The sequence below is a fragment of the Poromitra crassiceps genome (assembly GCF_964638095.1).
Source record: "Poromitra crassiceps genome assembly, chromosome: 13".
Classification (NCBI taxonomy): domain Eukaryota; kingdom Metazoa; phylum Chordata; class Actinopteri; order Beryciformes; family Melamphaidae; genus Poromitra; species Poromitra crassiceps.
The window spans coordinates 29,911,966-29,926,965 of record NC_139644.1 but is presented as its reverse complement, the minus strand read 5'-3'; the positions used below and the strand labels follow the sequence as shown (position 1 = coordinate 29,926,965).

Sequence of the window (15,000 nt, the reverse complement as noted above, 5' to 3'; positions counted from 1 at the left end):
AGACAGTGCCGCAAACTTTATGCTCAGGCTAATATGTTGCTTCGCAGGTTCAGTATGTGTTCTGGTCCTGTCAAGTGTGCACTTTTTAAAGCTTTCTGCACTCCCATGTATACAGCTTTCTTATGGTGCACATATAAGAAAGGTAGCATGCGGAGGCTTAAGGTGGCCTACAATGATGCCCTGAGGATTCTACTTGGGGTCCCTAGGTGGCATAGTGCCAGTCACTTGTTTGTGACGTGTGGAATCCACACATGTGAGGCTCTCTTAAGGCATTCTATGTATGGATTCATGTCTCGCCTGGATAAGTCCCAGAACAGCATTATTGAGGATATAGTCAATCCTGGTAAGAGCTGTCTTCGGTTCTCGTCCAGGCTGCGTAAACACTGGAGAGTCAGCCTCTATTTATGATCTTATGTTTGTTGTTTTTCTCTTCTTTTTTTTTTTTACTGTATAATTTGTTGTGTGATGTTGATAATATGTATGTACTCTATGGACCCCCTGTGTGTCTGGAATAAAGTTTGAATTGAATTGAATTGTACCTCCCCTCTAAAGCTCATACTGTACCTCTAAAGCTCATACTGTACCTCTAAAGCTCATACTGTACCTCTAAAGCTCATACTGTACCTCCTCTCTAAAGCTCATACTGTACCTCCCCTCTAAAGCTCATACTGTACCTCCCCTCTAAAGCTCATACTGTACCTCCCCTCTAAAGCTCATACTGTACCTCCCCTCTAAAGCTCATACTGTACCTCCCCTCTAAAGCTCATACTGTACCTCCCCTCTAAAGCTCATACTGTACCTCCCCTCTAAAGCTCATACTGTACCTCCCCTCTAAAGCTCATACTGTACCTCCCCTCTAAAGCTCATACTGTACCTCCCCTCTAAAGCTCATACTGTACCTCCCCTCTAAAGCTCATACTGCACCTCCTCTCTAAAGCTCATACTGTACCTCCCCTCTAAAGCTCATACTGTACCTCCCCTCTAAAGCTCATACTGTACCTCCTCTCTAAAGCTCATACTGTACCTCCTCTCTAAAGCTCATACTGTACCTCTAAAGCTCATACTGTACCTCCCCTCTAAAGCTCATACTGTACCTCCCCTCTAAAGCTCATACTGTACCTCCCCTCTAAAGCTCATACTGCACCTCTAAAGCTCATACTGTACCTCTAAAGCTCATACTGTACCTCTAAAGCTCATACTGTACCTCCCCTCTAAAGCTCATACTGTACCTCTAAAGCTCATACTGCACCTCCCCTCTAAAGCTCATACTGTACCTCTAAAGCTCATACTGTACCTCCCCTCTAAAGCTCATACTGTACCTCTAAAGCTCATACTGTACCTCCCCTCTAAAGCTCATACTGTACCTCTAAAGCTCATACTGCACCTCCCCTCTAAAGCTCATACTGTACCTCCCCTCTAAAGCTCATACTGTACCTCCCCTCTAAAGCTCATACTGCACCTCTAAAGCTCATACTGTACCTCCTCTCTAAAGCTCATACTGTACCTCCCCTCTAAAGCTCATACTGTACCTCCTCTCTAAAGCTCATACTGTACCTCCTCTCTAAAGCTCATACTGTACCTCCTCTCTAAAGCTCATACTGCACCTCCCCTCTAAAGCTCATACTGTACCTCCTCTCTAAAGCTCATACTGTACCTCTAAAGCTCATACTGTACCTCCTCTCTAAAGCTCATACTGTACCTCCTCTCTAAAGCTCATACTGTACCTCCTCTCTAAAGCTCATACTGTACCTCTAAAGCTCATACTGTACCTCCCCTCTAAAGCTCATACTGTACCTCCCCTCTAAAGCTCATACTGTACCTCCTCTCTAAAGCTCATACTGTACCTCTAAAGCTCATACTGTACCTCCCCTCTAAAGCTCATACTGTACCTCCCCTCTAAAGCTCATACTGCACCTCCCTTCTAAAGCTCATACTGCACCTCCCCTCTAAAGCTCATACTGTACCTCCCCTCTAAAGCTCATACTGTACCTCCCCTCTAAAGCTCATACTGTACCTCCCCTCTAAAGCTCATACTGTACCTCCCCTCTAAAGCTCATACTGCACCTCCTCTCTAAAGCTCATACTGTACCTCCCCTCTAAAGCTCATACTGTACCTCCCCTCTAAAGCTCATACTGCACCTCCCCTCTAAAGCTCATACTGCACCTCCCCTCTAAAGCTCATACTGTACCTCCCCTCTAAAGCTCATACTGTACCTCCCCTCTACTCCTTCATACTGCACCTCCCCTCTAAAGCTCATACTGTACCTCCCCTCTAAAGCTCATACTGTACCTCCCCTCTAAAGCTCATACTGCACCTCCCCTCTAAAGCTCATACTGCACCTCCCCTCTAAAGCTCATACTGTACCTCCCCTCTAAAGCTCATACTGTACCTCCCCTCTAAAGCTCATACTGTACCTTCCCTCTAAAGCTCATACTGTACCTCCCCTCTAAAGCTCATACTGTACCTCCCCTCTAAAGCTCATACTGTACCTCCACTCTAAAGCTCATACTGTACCTCCCCTCTAAAGCTCATACTGTACCTCCCCTCTAAAGCTCATACTGTACCTCCTCTCTAAAGCTCATACTGTACCTCTCCTCTAAAGCTCATACTGTACCTCTCCTCTAAAGCTCATACTGTACCTCCCCTCTAAAGCTCATACTGTACCTCCTCTCTAAAGCTCATACTGTACCTCTCCTCTAAAGCTCATACTGTACCTCCTCTCTAAAGCTCATACTGTACCTCTGCTCTAAAGCTCATACTGTACCTCCTCTCTAAAGCTCATACTGTACCTCTCCTCTAAAGCTCATACTGTACCTCCTCTCTAAAGCTCATACTGTACCTCCCCTCTAAAGCTCATACTGTACCTCCCCTCTAAAGCTCATACTGTACCTCCTCTCTAAAGCTCATACTGCACCTCCTCTCTAAAGCTCATACTGTACCTCCTCTCTAAAGCTCATACTGCACCTCCCCTCTAAAGCTCATACTGTACCTCTCCTCTAAAGCTCATACTGTACCTCTCCTCTAAAGCTCATACTGTACCTCTCCTCTAAAGCTCATACTGTACCTCTCCTCTAAAGCTCATACTGTACCTCTCCTCTAAAGCTCATACTGTACCTCTCCTCTAAAGCTCATACTGTACCTCTCCTCTAAAGCTCATACTGTACCTCCCCTCTAAAGCTCATACTGTACCTCCCCTCTAAAGCTCATACTGTACCTCCCCTGTACTCCTTCTCTCTAGTTTTCCACGACATTCCTTCTATTTCTATCATCTTACCTACTCATTTACTTGTTTAATTCATTCAATGGTGGTGCCAAGCTAGTGCACACCTTGTGCAGCAGCTCCGGCACTTTCTTCTATTTTTCTCAGCACTTTACTGTTTCTCTTCCTTTTAAGAACTTTATTTTAGTACTTTTCACTTGTTCTTTACGGCCGGACTTAAAGTACTGTCTCCTGACCCAGGCTGGCCAGCTCCAGTCTACAAAACCTACCAATGGACCTGCTGGCTCACCAGAGAGAGAGAAGAGAGACCTGCTGGCTCACCAGAGAGAGAGAAGAGAGACCTGCTGGCTCACCAGAGAGAGACAAGAGAGACCTGCTGGCTCACCAGAGAGAGACAAGAGAGACTTGCTGGCTCACCAGAGAGAGAGACAAGAGAGACCTGCTGGCTCACCAGAGAGAGAGACAAGAGAGACTTGCTGGCTCACCAGAGAGAGAGAAGAGAGACCTGCTGGCTCACCAGAGAGAGAGACAAGAGAGACCTGCTGGCTCACTAGAGAGAGAGACAAGAGAGACCTGCTGGCTCACTAGAGAGAGAGACAAGAGAGACCTGCTGGCTCACTAGAGAGAGAGACAAGAGAGACTTGCTGGCTCACCAGAGAGAGAGAAGAGAGACCTGCTGGCTCACCAGAGAGAGAGACAAGAGAGACCTGCTGGCTCACCAGAGAGAGAGAAGAGAGACCTGCTGGCTCACCAGAGAGAGAGACAAGAGAGACCTGCTGGCTCACTAGAGAGAGAGACAAGAGAGACCTGCTGGCTCACTAGAGAGAGAGACAAGAGAGACCTGCTGGCTCACCAGAGAGAGAGAAGAGAGACCTGCTGGCTCACCAGAGAGAGAGACAAGAGAGACCTGCTGGCTCACCAGAGAGAGAGACAAGAGAGACCTTCTGGCTCACCAGAGAGAGAGACAAGAGAGACCTGCTGGCTCACCAGAGAGAGAGAAGAGATGCCTGCTGGCTCACCAGAGAGAGAGAAGAGAGACCTGCTGGCTCACCAGAGAGAGACAAGAGAGACCTGCTGGCTCTCTCACCTGCTGGCTCACCAGAGAGAGACAAGAGAGACCTGCTGGCTCACCAGAGAGAGAGAAGAGAGACTTGCTGGTTCACCAGAGAGAGAGACAAGAGAGACCTGCTGGCTCACCAGAGAGAGAGACAAGAGAGACCTGCTGGCTCACCAGAGAGAGAGAAGAGAGACCAGCTGGCTCACCAGAGAGAGAGAGAAGAGAGACCAGCTGGCTCACCAGAGAGAGAGAAGAGAGACCTGCTGGCTCACCAGAGAGAGAGACAAGAGAGACCTGCTGGCTCACCAGATAGAGAGAAGAGAGACCAGCTGGCTCACCAGAGAGAGAGAAGAGAGACCTGCTGGCTCACCAGAGAGAGAGACAAGAGAGACCTGCTGGCTCACCAGAGAGAGAGAAGAGAGACCTGCTGGCTCACCAGAGAGTGAGAGAGACAAGAGAGACCTGCTGGCTCACCAGAGAGAGAGACAAGAGAGACCTGCTGGCTCACCAGAGAGAGAGAAGAGAGACCTGCTGGCTCACCAGAGAGAGACAAGAGAGACCTGCTGGCTCACCAGAGAGAGAGACAAGAGAGACCAGCTGGCTCACCAGAGAGAGAGAAGAGAGACCTGCTGGCTCACCAGAGAGAGAGAAGAGAGACCTGCTGGCTCACCAGAGAGAGAGAAGAGAGACCTGCTGGCTCACCAGAGAGAGAGACAAGAGAGACCTGCTGGCTCACCAGAGAGAGAGAAGAGAGACCAGCTGGCTCACCAGAGAGAGAGACAAGAGAGACCAGCTGGCTCACCAGAGAGAGAGAAGAGAGACCTGCTGGCTCACCAGAGAGAGAGACAAGAGAGACCTGCTGGCTCACCAGAGAGAGAGAAGAGAGACCTGCTGGCTCACCAGAGAGAGAGACAAGAGAGACCTGCTGGCTCACCAGAGAGAGAGAAGCAAGTGGGGCTGAAGGTGAAAGAGAAAGAAAGAAGGGAGATTTCACCGACATCTTCCATCTGTGGTCATGAGGAACGTGAGATCACTGGCAACCAGGATGGATGAGCGCTCTGCCTGGGCTGGGACTCTGTGGGAATATCAGCAATGCAACCTAAGGAGCTTGGCAGGGACATCCTGTACATCCACGCCAGTCTGTACTATCAAACTTCTAATTGTAGCCATCTTAAATGGTTTCAACGGCCAAAGCCGGGAAGTAGTTCACAGTGGGCTTTTATGTCATCTGGACATCAGTAGTTGTAAAATATTCTGCTTATATTAAAATACATATCATAAAGTCAACACCAGCAATGGGAGGTGACAATTTAATTGCCGTGTCAAGCGTGTTTAGATGGTTCCACATGGAGAATCTCCTGACAGCGAGTTCAGTCTTTTTGATTTTTTTTTTCCTTTTTTTTGTCAAATCATCAATATCTCCCAAACGATGACAAGACACTGGTGATGATGTGAGACACTGAGACGAGGCATTTATTGGAACAGCCTCGCTCTCTCTCCACTTCCTCCTCCCTGCGTCTCGCTGCCTCCTGCTGACACGTGGTTTCTCTCTTACAGTCACTCTGTCGCATCACGATGACATGAGCCTGGCTTCATGAAGCCCCCCTCCGGTGTATGCTGTCACTTTTAAGATATTTCATATTTCTCCAAGTCCTGTCCTGACAATGTTGCTTAGCAACACGGTTTGCCAAATATTTTTGACAAATTACTTAATTCTGTGCTCAAGTTCAAAAAGTTAAGTTAGTTGCTCAAATGAGAAGATGACTTTGAGCCTATATGACTATATAAATACCAGTCATACGTAATGACAATTTGATTCTGACTGGCTAGATGTACTGTAGCTGTTAGCAAAACTGTAGTCTCGCTGGCCAGCCTCCTCTCCCTTCCGTCCGAGGAGTCTGGCGCCGCAGGTCTCCATAACTGGGATAAACCCTCCCCTGCTCTACTCTGCTCTCCCATTGGAAGCGTCAATGGAGAGGAGGCTGGCTAGCGAGCTGCAGAACACTAGCTTGCTAACCATTTCCAGTCACGCTGTTTCCAATGGACCCCTCAGTTTTGAAGTCTGATGCTCGATTGTTGAGATCTCAGCAATAACTTGCGCCGTTTTTCCGGGCGTATCTCCTTGGTGTATTTTATGCAAAAGCGTAGCACAGGACCAGATGACGTGCGACTTCATAGCAGGCATAGAACATTTGAAATAGAACACCAAGCGTTAAACAGGTAGAAAGAAACACTGACTGGAAGGGGGCTTAAGGACGCATTGCCAGACTGAGTGCTGCTCACTTACCAGGTGTGTGACTGAGTGCTACTCACTTATGTGTGTGTGTGCGTCCATGCTACTCACTTACCATGTGTGTGCGTCCATGAGAGAGAGAGAGAGGGAGGGAGAGAGAGGGAGGGAGAGAGAGAGGGGGGGAGAGAGAGAGGGGAGGGGGGGAGAGAGAGAGAGGGAGGGAGAGAGAGAGAGGGGGGGGGGGGGGTAGGTGGGCATTCACCAGCCTCATTGGTGCTTTGTCAGCAAAGATGAGCAAGGTTTATGTAACCCACAGAGCCCTCCAAGTCATCATGCACGCACCGGCACCGGCACACACGCACACACACGCACACACGCACACACACGCACACACGCACACACACGCACACACGCACGCACGCACGCTAGGGCTGTGAATCTTCACTGGCCTCCCGATTCGATTCGATTACGATTCATCTGTCAACGATTCGATTCGATTCGATTAAACGATGCATCACGATGCATCGCGATGCATCTTAAATCGATGCATCACTTTTTCCGCAATACATGATTTATTTTTTCTCACTTTCTTTTTTCTCACTGTGTGGCTACTTTTAAAATAAAAGTGCATTTGGAATTGCATTGTATTATGATCCATAATTAAAATAAACAACTGCATGTACTTACATTCTATTTTATTTGATTATAAAAAAAAAAAAAAAAAAAAAAAAAAAAAAAAATTAATAATCGATTTTTGATATTTGTTAATCGATGCAGAATCGTCCACGTCCGCATCGCGATGCATCGTATAATCGATTATTTCTGACACCCCTAACACACGCACACACACACACACACACGCACGCACGCACAAACGCACGCACGCGCACACACACACACGCACGCACACACACACGCACACACACACACACACACACACGCACACGCACCCACGCACACACACGCACACACACGCACACACACGCATGCACCCACGCACACACGCACGCACGCGCACACACACACACGCACGCACCCACGCACGCACAATGACCTCAACAAATGAATCGTTGCCAGCACACCCACACAATCATTTCATTTGGACACAGTAGCCGATGCCTTGTCAATTGAGCGCATAGCTTCACTACTACAGCATTCAGATGGCCAGTAGTCTTGAATTGATCCAGCTGGTAAAAACATGAGTCAAACAGCTTTTTAGTATGTTGCCAAGGTCAAAGCACATGAAGCTAAAGGCTTGACATAAATATCAAAAGGGGCCATCTGGATTTGTGTTGGTGTGTTGTGAGCCAATAGCAAGCTCTGGATACTGGTGACATCATCGTCATCCTTCAGTTTCAAGGAATCAATTTCAAAGGGATTCGAGGGACATGAGTTGTAGATATCACTCATATCATGCAGCTTATCTTCTTGTCACTAAATCATCAGTCATACAATCACATTGGTCTAGAACAGTTCAACACATACAGTAGCTGCAGTGACAACAGCCTGTGACAGTATACATAAGACCTTCCCTGCAGGGCAGACAGCGGTATCCAGACAGTGCACTGTCTTGATCTCCACAGCAGTAACAAGCACATAAACATCAACTCTGGGTCGATAGGCCGCTCCCTTGCACATTACTTCTCCTGGTCAGCCAGATGGCAAATTTAGCCTGAATAAACAGAGAGCTAAGTGTTTGGTCGCCTTCTTTAAAACACTTGGGCTATTTTGCAAAAAGCATCTGACAGCTGTATAATTCATTCTGTTCTGCTCTTCTGCTCCTCCCTTTCTGTCTGCCGCTTCCACTCATCATCTATTTACCTCCATTCCTGTCTCCTCTCCTTCTATGGTCTACCCACGTAGTGCGTCACGTGACCCACGTAGTGCGTCACGTGACCCACGTAGTGCGTCACGTGACCCACGTAGTGCGTCACGTGACCCACGTAATGCGTCACGTGACCCATGTAATGCGTCACGTGACCCACGTAGTGCGTCACGTGACCCACGTAATGCATCACGTGACCCACGTAGTGCGTCACGTGACCCATGTAATGCGTCACGTGACCCACGTAATGCATCACGTGATAGGGATGGGCATTTTAAGCAATTTAAATACTCGAGTACTCTCCTTCTATTATGAACGAGTGCTCAAGCACTCGCGCGGGGGGGGGGGGGTCTGTGTGATTACTATGGTAATGACTGAGCAGGGGTAATTTGCTGTATATGGGGCTGTTCACACATAACGTTTGCATTTTTGCATGGAAAAAGCGCTACCTGGAGCATTTTTTGTCAGGAGAGGGACTGACTGTGATATTAGGTGACGCTAAGCGAACATCTAAAGCCTACCTCAGACAATATCTCCGATGGTTGGATGGATGGCATTAGCGCTTTGGAGCAGACAAGTTGTGAAACAAGCGAATGCATTTCCAATAGCCTACATGTCCGTTGTCCAGCAATGTCAGGTTATTGTCCAGTATCATCCATTTTACTTTATGATCACTGTTACACTAACGTAAATCCACGGATTACAAGGTCCGGTGTTCTGCCAAAAAGTGAAAACTGACCAGTGTGATTAACGTTACAGCTGCAGCTGAATAGTGATCACCATGAAGCGATTGTCTCCCAAAAAGTGATTCTTTCTCCACATTTCTTGTGACTACCGTTATGGGAAACGACAGTGTAGTCAGTAAACTAGCATTACTGCAAAGTTTTGAATGAGTTTTATCGGGCGTGCGCTATGAAGAAGTCTGCGTCTCCTTCGGGAGCATATCTTCAGCCACCATTTTCGGGATTTCTGGAAAACTCCCGGTTAAAACTTTCAAAATAATGTTACTTAAACAAAAGTAAATAGCTTATTGATGCACGTTGGAGGAGAAAAGGTATTTCAACGAATGAAGCAGCAAACCTTGTATCAAAATACTCGTTGTGATGTTATATGGCGTGAAACTGTGGCTGTAACGCATTACTCAAAATAAATAAGGTTACGTTACAATAAGCGTTTTATTTTGAAAGCAACAAAGCGGACGATGTACTTGTACATTCTGGCTGACTTGACGCCCGTGCAGTTCATGCTGCCAGATCCACATGACGATGCGTGCGTAGATCTTCTAGACCATTTTTAAAGGGGTGCGGACTGGGGCGAGTACCCGAACAGCAGAAACGTTACTCGACTACTGACGTTATGAACGAGTGCTCGAGTACCCGAGTACTCGCGCCCATCCCTATCACGTGACCCACGGAATGCATCACGTGACCCACGTAATGCGTCACGTGACCCACGGAATGCATCACGTAATGCATCACATGGCTTATTTTGTTTGGCCCTTTTGTTGATTTGCCCCTCTTGTTTTCTCCATCTCCTCTTCCCTCTCTCTTCCTTGCATCCCCGTTGCCTCTCCCTTGTCCTATTCATAGTATTCTTTCTGTTATGTCATCACACGGCCATCTTGTTCAGAAAGTAAACAGTGATTGTAATAAATTAACAGGTGATTATAATCAAACGACAGCCAATGAATTGTCTATATTGTAAGGCACCATGTTGTACAGTAGGCCTGGGAAATATGACTTCTAGGGCTGCTCGATTATGGCAAAAATCATAATCACAATTAATTTGACTAATATTGAAATCACGATTATTTAGCGATTAGTCATTTGGCACCATCGTGCATTTATTTAACTTGAACAAAACATGTTTGTAATACTGGATTTCTTTGAACTTTAAACATAACTGAAGTGAAAAACAAAGAAATAAATGCAAATAAAAGTAAAAACATTTTGATAAATAAATAGGCAAAATAAAATAAATCGTATATATATATATATATCATTTTTATCTCGGTTATCTTATCATTTTTGGTTACCTGCCCAGCACTACCATAAAGGTAGGAAACGCATGTGACATCATGGGAATACAGTAGTAACAGCTATGAATAAATCCTGCTCTCTCTTCTACTACATGTATATTCCCTGACTCCTCTCTCTCTCTCCCTCTCTCTTTCTTCTCTCTCTTTTCTATCTCTCTCTCTTCTCTCTCTCTCTCTCTCTCTCTCTCTCTCCCTCTATCTCTATCTCTCTGTCTCTGTATAGTGTGGTGACATTTGTTTGCTACCCAGGCTGTTGGCTGCCTGCAGTTCTGCTCTGTGATCTGACTACTGCCTCGCCCTGTCAGGGGCCATTCATTAGGGCAAAGGAGCAGGGAAGCGACATTCAATAACACACACATACACATACACACACATACACACACGCATGCACGCACGCATGCATGCACACGCACACACACACACACACACACACACACACACACACACACACACAGATGCTAAACCTCTTTATTTTGATCATGTTCATGTATCCAAAAGCACTTTCACAACTAACTACGTCAAGCTGAGCACAATGAAAACCACATCTGATACTGGACTCAATTGTCTTCATAACTGTGTCTATGTCAATGAATATAATGCATGTGTGTGTGTGTGTGTGTGTGTGTGTGTGTGTGTGTGTGTGTGTGTGTGTGCGTGTGCGTGTGCGTGTAGGTGCATAAATGAGCATGTAGATGTGTGAGTTTGCTTGCTTGCCACTGACTCACCCGGTGCACACGACGACAAAGTCCATGACGTTCCATCCGTTCCTCAGGTAGGAGTTCTTGTGGAGGGCAAAACCCAGTGCCAGGATCTTTATGCCCGACTCAAAACAGAAGATCCCGATGAAGTACGGCTCTGTGTCATCCTGGAAGCAGACAGAAGCAAGAAGGCAATGTGCACACTGGCTTCAGTCTCTGCTAGTTGTGGAGAGAATCAGAGTGCATGTATCTTGTATCTCATATTATTTTGTAAATTAACAAGGGCATATGTCTACCTCTGAATGTATTATAATTTGCATATTTCTTTTTGAGTCTGCGTGTGGAATTATGTGTGAATAAATTAAGTGGGCACCCATATGTGTTGTTGTTGTTGTTTGTTTGTGCATGAATTGCAGTATGTGTGTGTGTGTGTGAGCTCGGACCCCCCTCCCGCTAACCCCCCCCCGCCCACCCCACCCGACCTATATGTGTCATGTCTGCCTAGTGCCTAACTTACCAGGCGTTCAGACAGGGGCGTCTTGTCCCCATCAGGCAGGTGCTGTTCCAGGGCCAACACGATGCAGTTGGCGATGATGGGTGGCTAGGATCATCCACTCAAACGGAGTGAGGAGGACGAGTCAAGGAACAAACACCACCATGAGGAGAGAGGGGAGGATACCATCCCCACTCCCTCTCTTCATTCTCTACATTTAAAGCATATTTCCCCAATTTAACTTGTTCATTACATTTTTATGACAAGTGCATGTTTTGTATATCATTATAGCGCAATGTGGCTCTCCCAAAAAAAAAGGATTGTTCAAGTGATATTGTTTTCCTTGATTTTGGCGACACCTTTGGTGATCAGCGGCCAACGCAACTCTCCCTGTGCTGCGGAGGATTTGGACACTGGGTGTGTTTCGGACAGAAAATGTGAAAGCTCTCATGCACTGGGTATAGAGTGGAGCGAAAGAAAAGGGTGTGGATTATGACTTGAATGTGTTGAAAGAAAAACCTTGCAGCTAAATGTATAGTACCTAGCAGTATGTAGGGTTTAACAGCGTAAGGGGCCGGTGGACATAGAGGTATAAGTACACCAAATTATAGGATACTACACACACATCACACAGCCATACCCACAATCCATCATATTGATTCACTTGAATATTATGTTCAACAAAATTAAAATTACACACACACACACACACACACACACACACACACACACACACACACACACACACACACACACACACACACACACACACACACACACACACACACACACACACACACACACACACACTGTATGAAGGTGCGTGTGGGGGTGGGAAGGCCTGAGCATTGAGTGTGATTCAGTGTGACATCACCGTTTGGCTCCATGTACATAAAGACTTAGGGGTGAGTTTAGAGAGACAGAGAGAGAGACAGAGGGAGAGAGAAAGAGACAGAGAGAGAGAGACAGAGGGAGAGACAGAGAGAGAGAGAGGGAGAGAGAGAAGCAGAGGGAGAGAGACAGAGGGAGAGACAGAGAGAGAGAGAGGGAGAGAGAGAGGCAGGTGGGGGGAGGGGAGGAGAGGGAGGCAGAGAGAGAGATAGAGCGCAAGAGGGAACATCTCATTGTACATCTCATAGCATTTGTCATAACCCCCCTCCCCCTCCTTCTCTCTCTCTCTCCCTGGTCTTCCTAGATCAATTCTCCTGTCTCGTTAAGGTCACATGATAAATAGTTAGATTTAAAATAGGAAAGAGAGAGAGAGAAAGAGAGAGAGAGAGAGAGAGAGAGAGGAGGCAGGCAGAGAGAGAGAGAGAGAGAGAGAAAGAGAGAGAGAGAGAGAGAGAGAGAGAGAGAGAGAGAGAGAGAGAATGTATGAGTACAATTCTGTGAAGGCGATGAATCAAGAGGGAGGAATGAGACAGAGGAATTGGGAAAAAGGCAAGGACAGAGAGATGAGAGCAAGGATACATACTGTGTGTATATGATTTATTTTATTTTGCCTATTTATTTATCCAAATGTATATATATATATACGTATATATATTATTATATATATATATATACATTATACACACATATATACACACAAGCAACATAGTGCACTCATTTCTAAGAAATTCCAGCGCACGCAGGTCTCTGTGTGCTCGTTGTATGGACTCGTACTCCGGTTAGTTTTGCTTTCACATTGCAATTATGCGAGCAGACCAAAGAACAACATGACATACCTATGTCCTGTCGTCGTCACTTATGTGACTATGTTACTTGACATTGATTGGTTGGTTTGTAGATGGCCGTACGTCTGACCTCGGCATGTTCTGAATGGGACTGTTTCGGTGTATTTCTCGTCATTTTCTATTTGAAACATACTCTAGGGCACATTTCGGAGGGTGACCCATGCCACTTTGGAAATTGCAAAACTACAACATACTGCCAACTAAAGGCATTTACAGACTCGTCCGTCAGAGCCTCGCCTTAAAAATCATATTTAAAGCTGGAAATAAGGTCCAGGGTGTAAAAAACCTGAATTCTCCTTTAAATAAGGCTGTATATTTAGGTTTATGTTACTAGGATAAAGGATAGGCAAAAATAAGCCTTGGGCATCAGCCTAGTCCTTTTTCCGGCCATTGATTGTATGAATTGTATTGTGTGAAATGGATTGATATACATGTATTATGATGTTCTTTCGCTGTATGTTTTGTTCATTGTTCATTAGCACTACTGCACTTCCTGTTCCCCTACCTTCCCTTCCCCATTCGTCATGCTCTCCCCCGCCCCCCAGCCGATTGGTCGAATTGCACAAAATTTGACACTGCAATTTCTCAGGTTCCAAACAGTGCACCCGCCAATTTCAAAATGCGTCCAGGTTCCTAGCAGTGCACCGCAAAGTTTGAAGTCGATCGACAAACGGTTCTCGAGATAAACCACATTTTGTGTTGCCAGTAGGTGGCGCTAGGCCGAATTGCATGAAACAGACAGACAGACGCTCCTGCCTTTATTAGATAGATAGAAAAAATCAAAATCAAATACTAACAAATATCAACAGCAACAACAGTGTGGTTTTCAGTTGCACAGCCACAGAACTACATAACGTCTGTGTATTTCACAAGAGCTCCAAAGGGCTCTCATGGTTAAACAACAAGGAAAATAGCCTAGTGTAGCACTGATGCTGCACCACCAACGTTATCCACCCGGAAGTAAGTTCTTTGATGTTGTGATGTCATCAATTGCCCCTAGCTTACTTCCTGTTGCAGTGTTTGCTAATACAATAGCTGACAGGAAATAAAATGACGTGAAAACGTCTCTATTATATATATTATATTATATTCAATATTCTATTATTTCTCCTCTTCTTCACCTTTTTACAAGTTGCCAAAGTCTCCTTTGGAGCAGCAATTCCCACAGGAAGAGGAGGACAGGAGGGGAGGGGAAGCTATTTGTGGAGAGCTAGCTCATTGGTACTGTCTGCATGCGTACACATGTGTGTGTGTGTGTGTGTGTGTGTGTGTGTGTGTGTGTGTGTGTGTGTGTGTGTGTGTGTGTGTGTGTGTGTGTGTGTGTGCTCGCTAATCATGATCAAGGGGACTTGGTGCTAGGAGGGTAACTGGCTCTCTGACGTTTAATACTGCTCTGCCCCTTAGGCCTGATCCAAACTCGCAGTGTGTGTGTGTGTGTGTGTGTGTGTGTGTGTGTGTGTGGCCAGCTCTTAACACTCATCACACATTAACAGAACACCCAGGGCACCACTCAATTAGCCCTCTTGCCCTCCAGCAAGTGTGTGTGTGTGCGTGCGGCTGTGTGTGTGTACTGTATGTACACGTGGAGTGTGTGTGCATGTGTGTGTGTGCGTGCGCGCGCGTGTGTGTCTGTGTGTGTGTCTGAGCATGCTTAATCTCGTGGGGGGTGTGATTGATTGATGAAGGGAAACAGAGGAGA

The 15,000-nt window shown here is 46.2% G+C and overlaps 1 protein-coding gene across 1 annotated transcript in view; it reads right to left on the bottom strand.

Moving 5' to 3' along the window:
* cacna1aa (calcium channel, voltage-dependent, P/Q type, alpha 1A subunit, a) overlaps positions 1-15,000 on the bottom strand; it is a gene marked incomplete at both ends in the record, with an annotated part of 192,414 nt that overhangs the window by 137,120 nt on the left and 40,294 nt on the right. The window contains 2 exons of the mRNA XM_083648784.1: positions 11,100-11,239; positions 11,590-11,673. Coding sequence (XP_083504910.1) covers positions 11,100-11,239; positions 11,590-11,673 — 224 coding nt within the window. The remainder of the gene's footprint in view (positions 1-11,099; positions 11,240-11,589; positions 11,674-15,000) is intronic.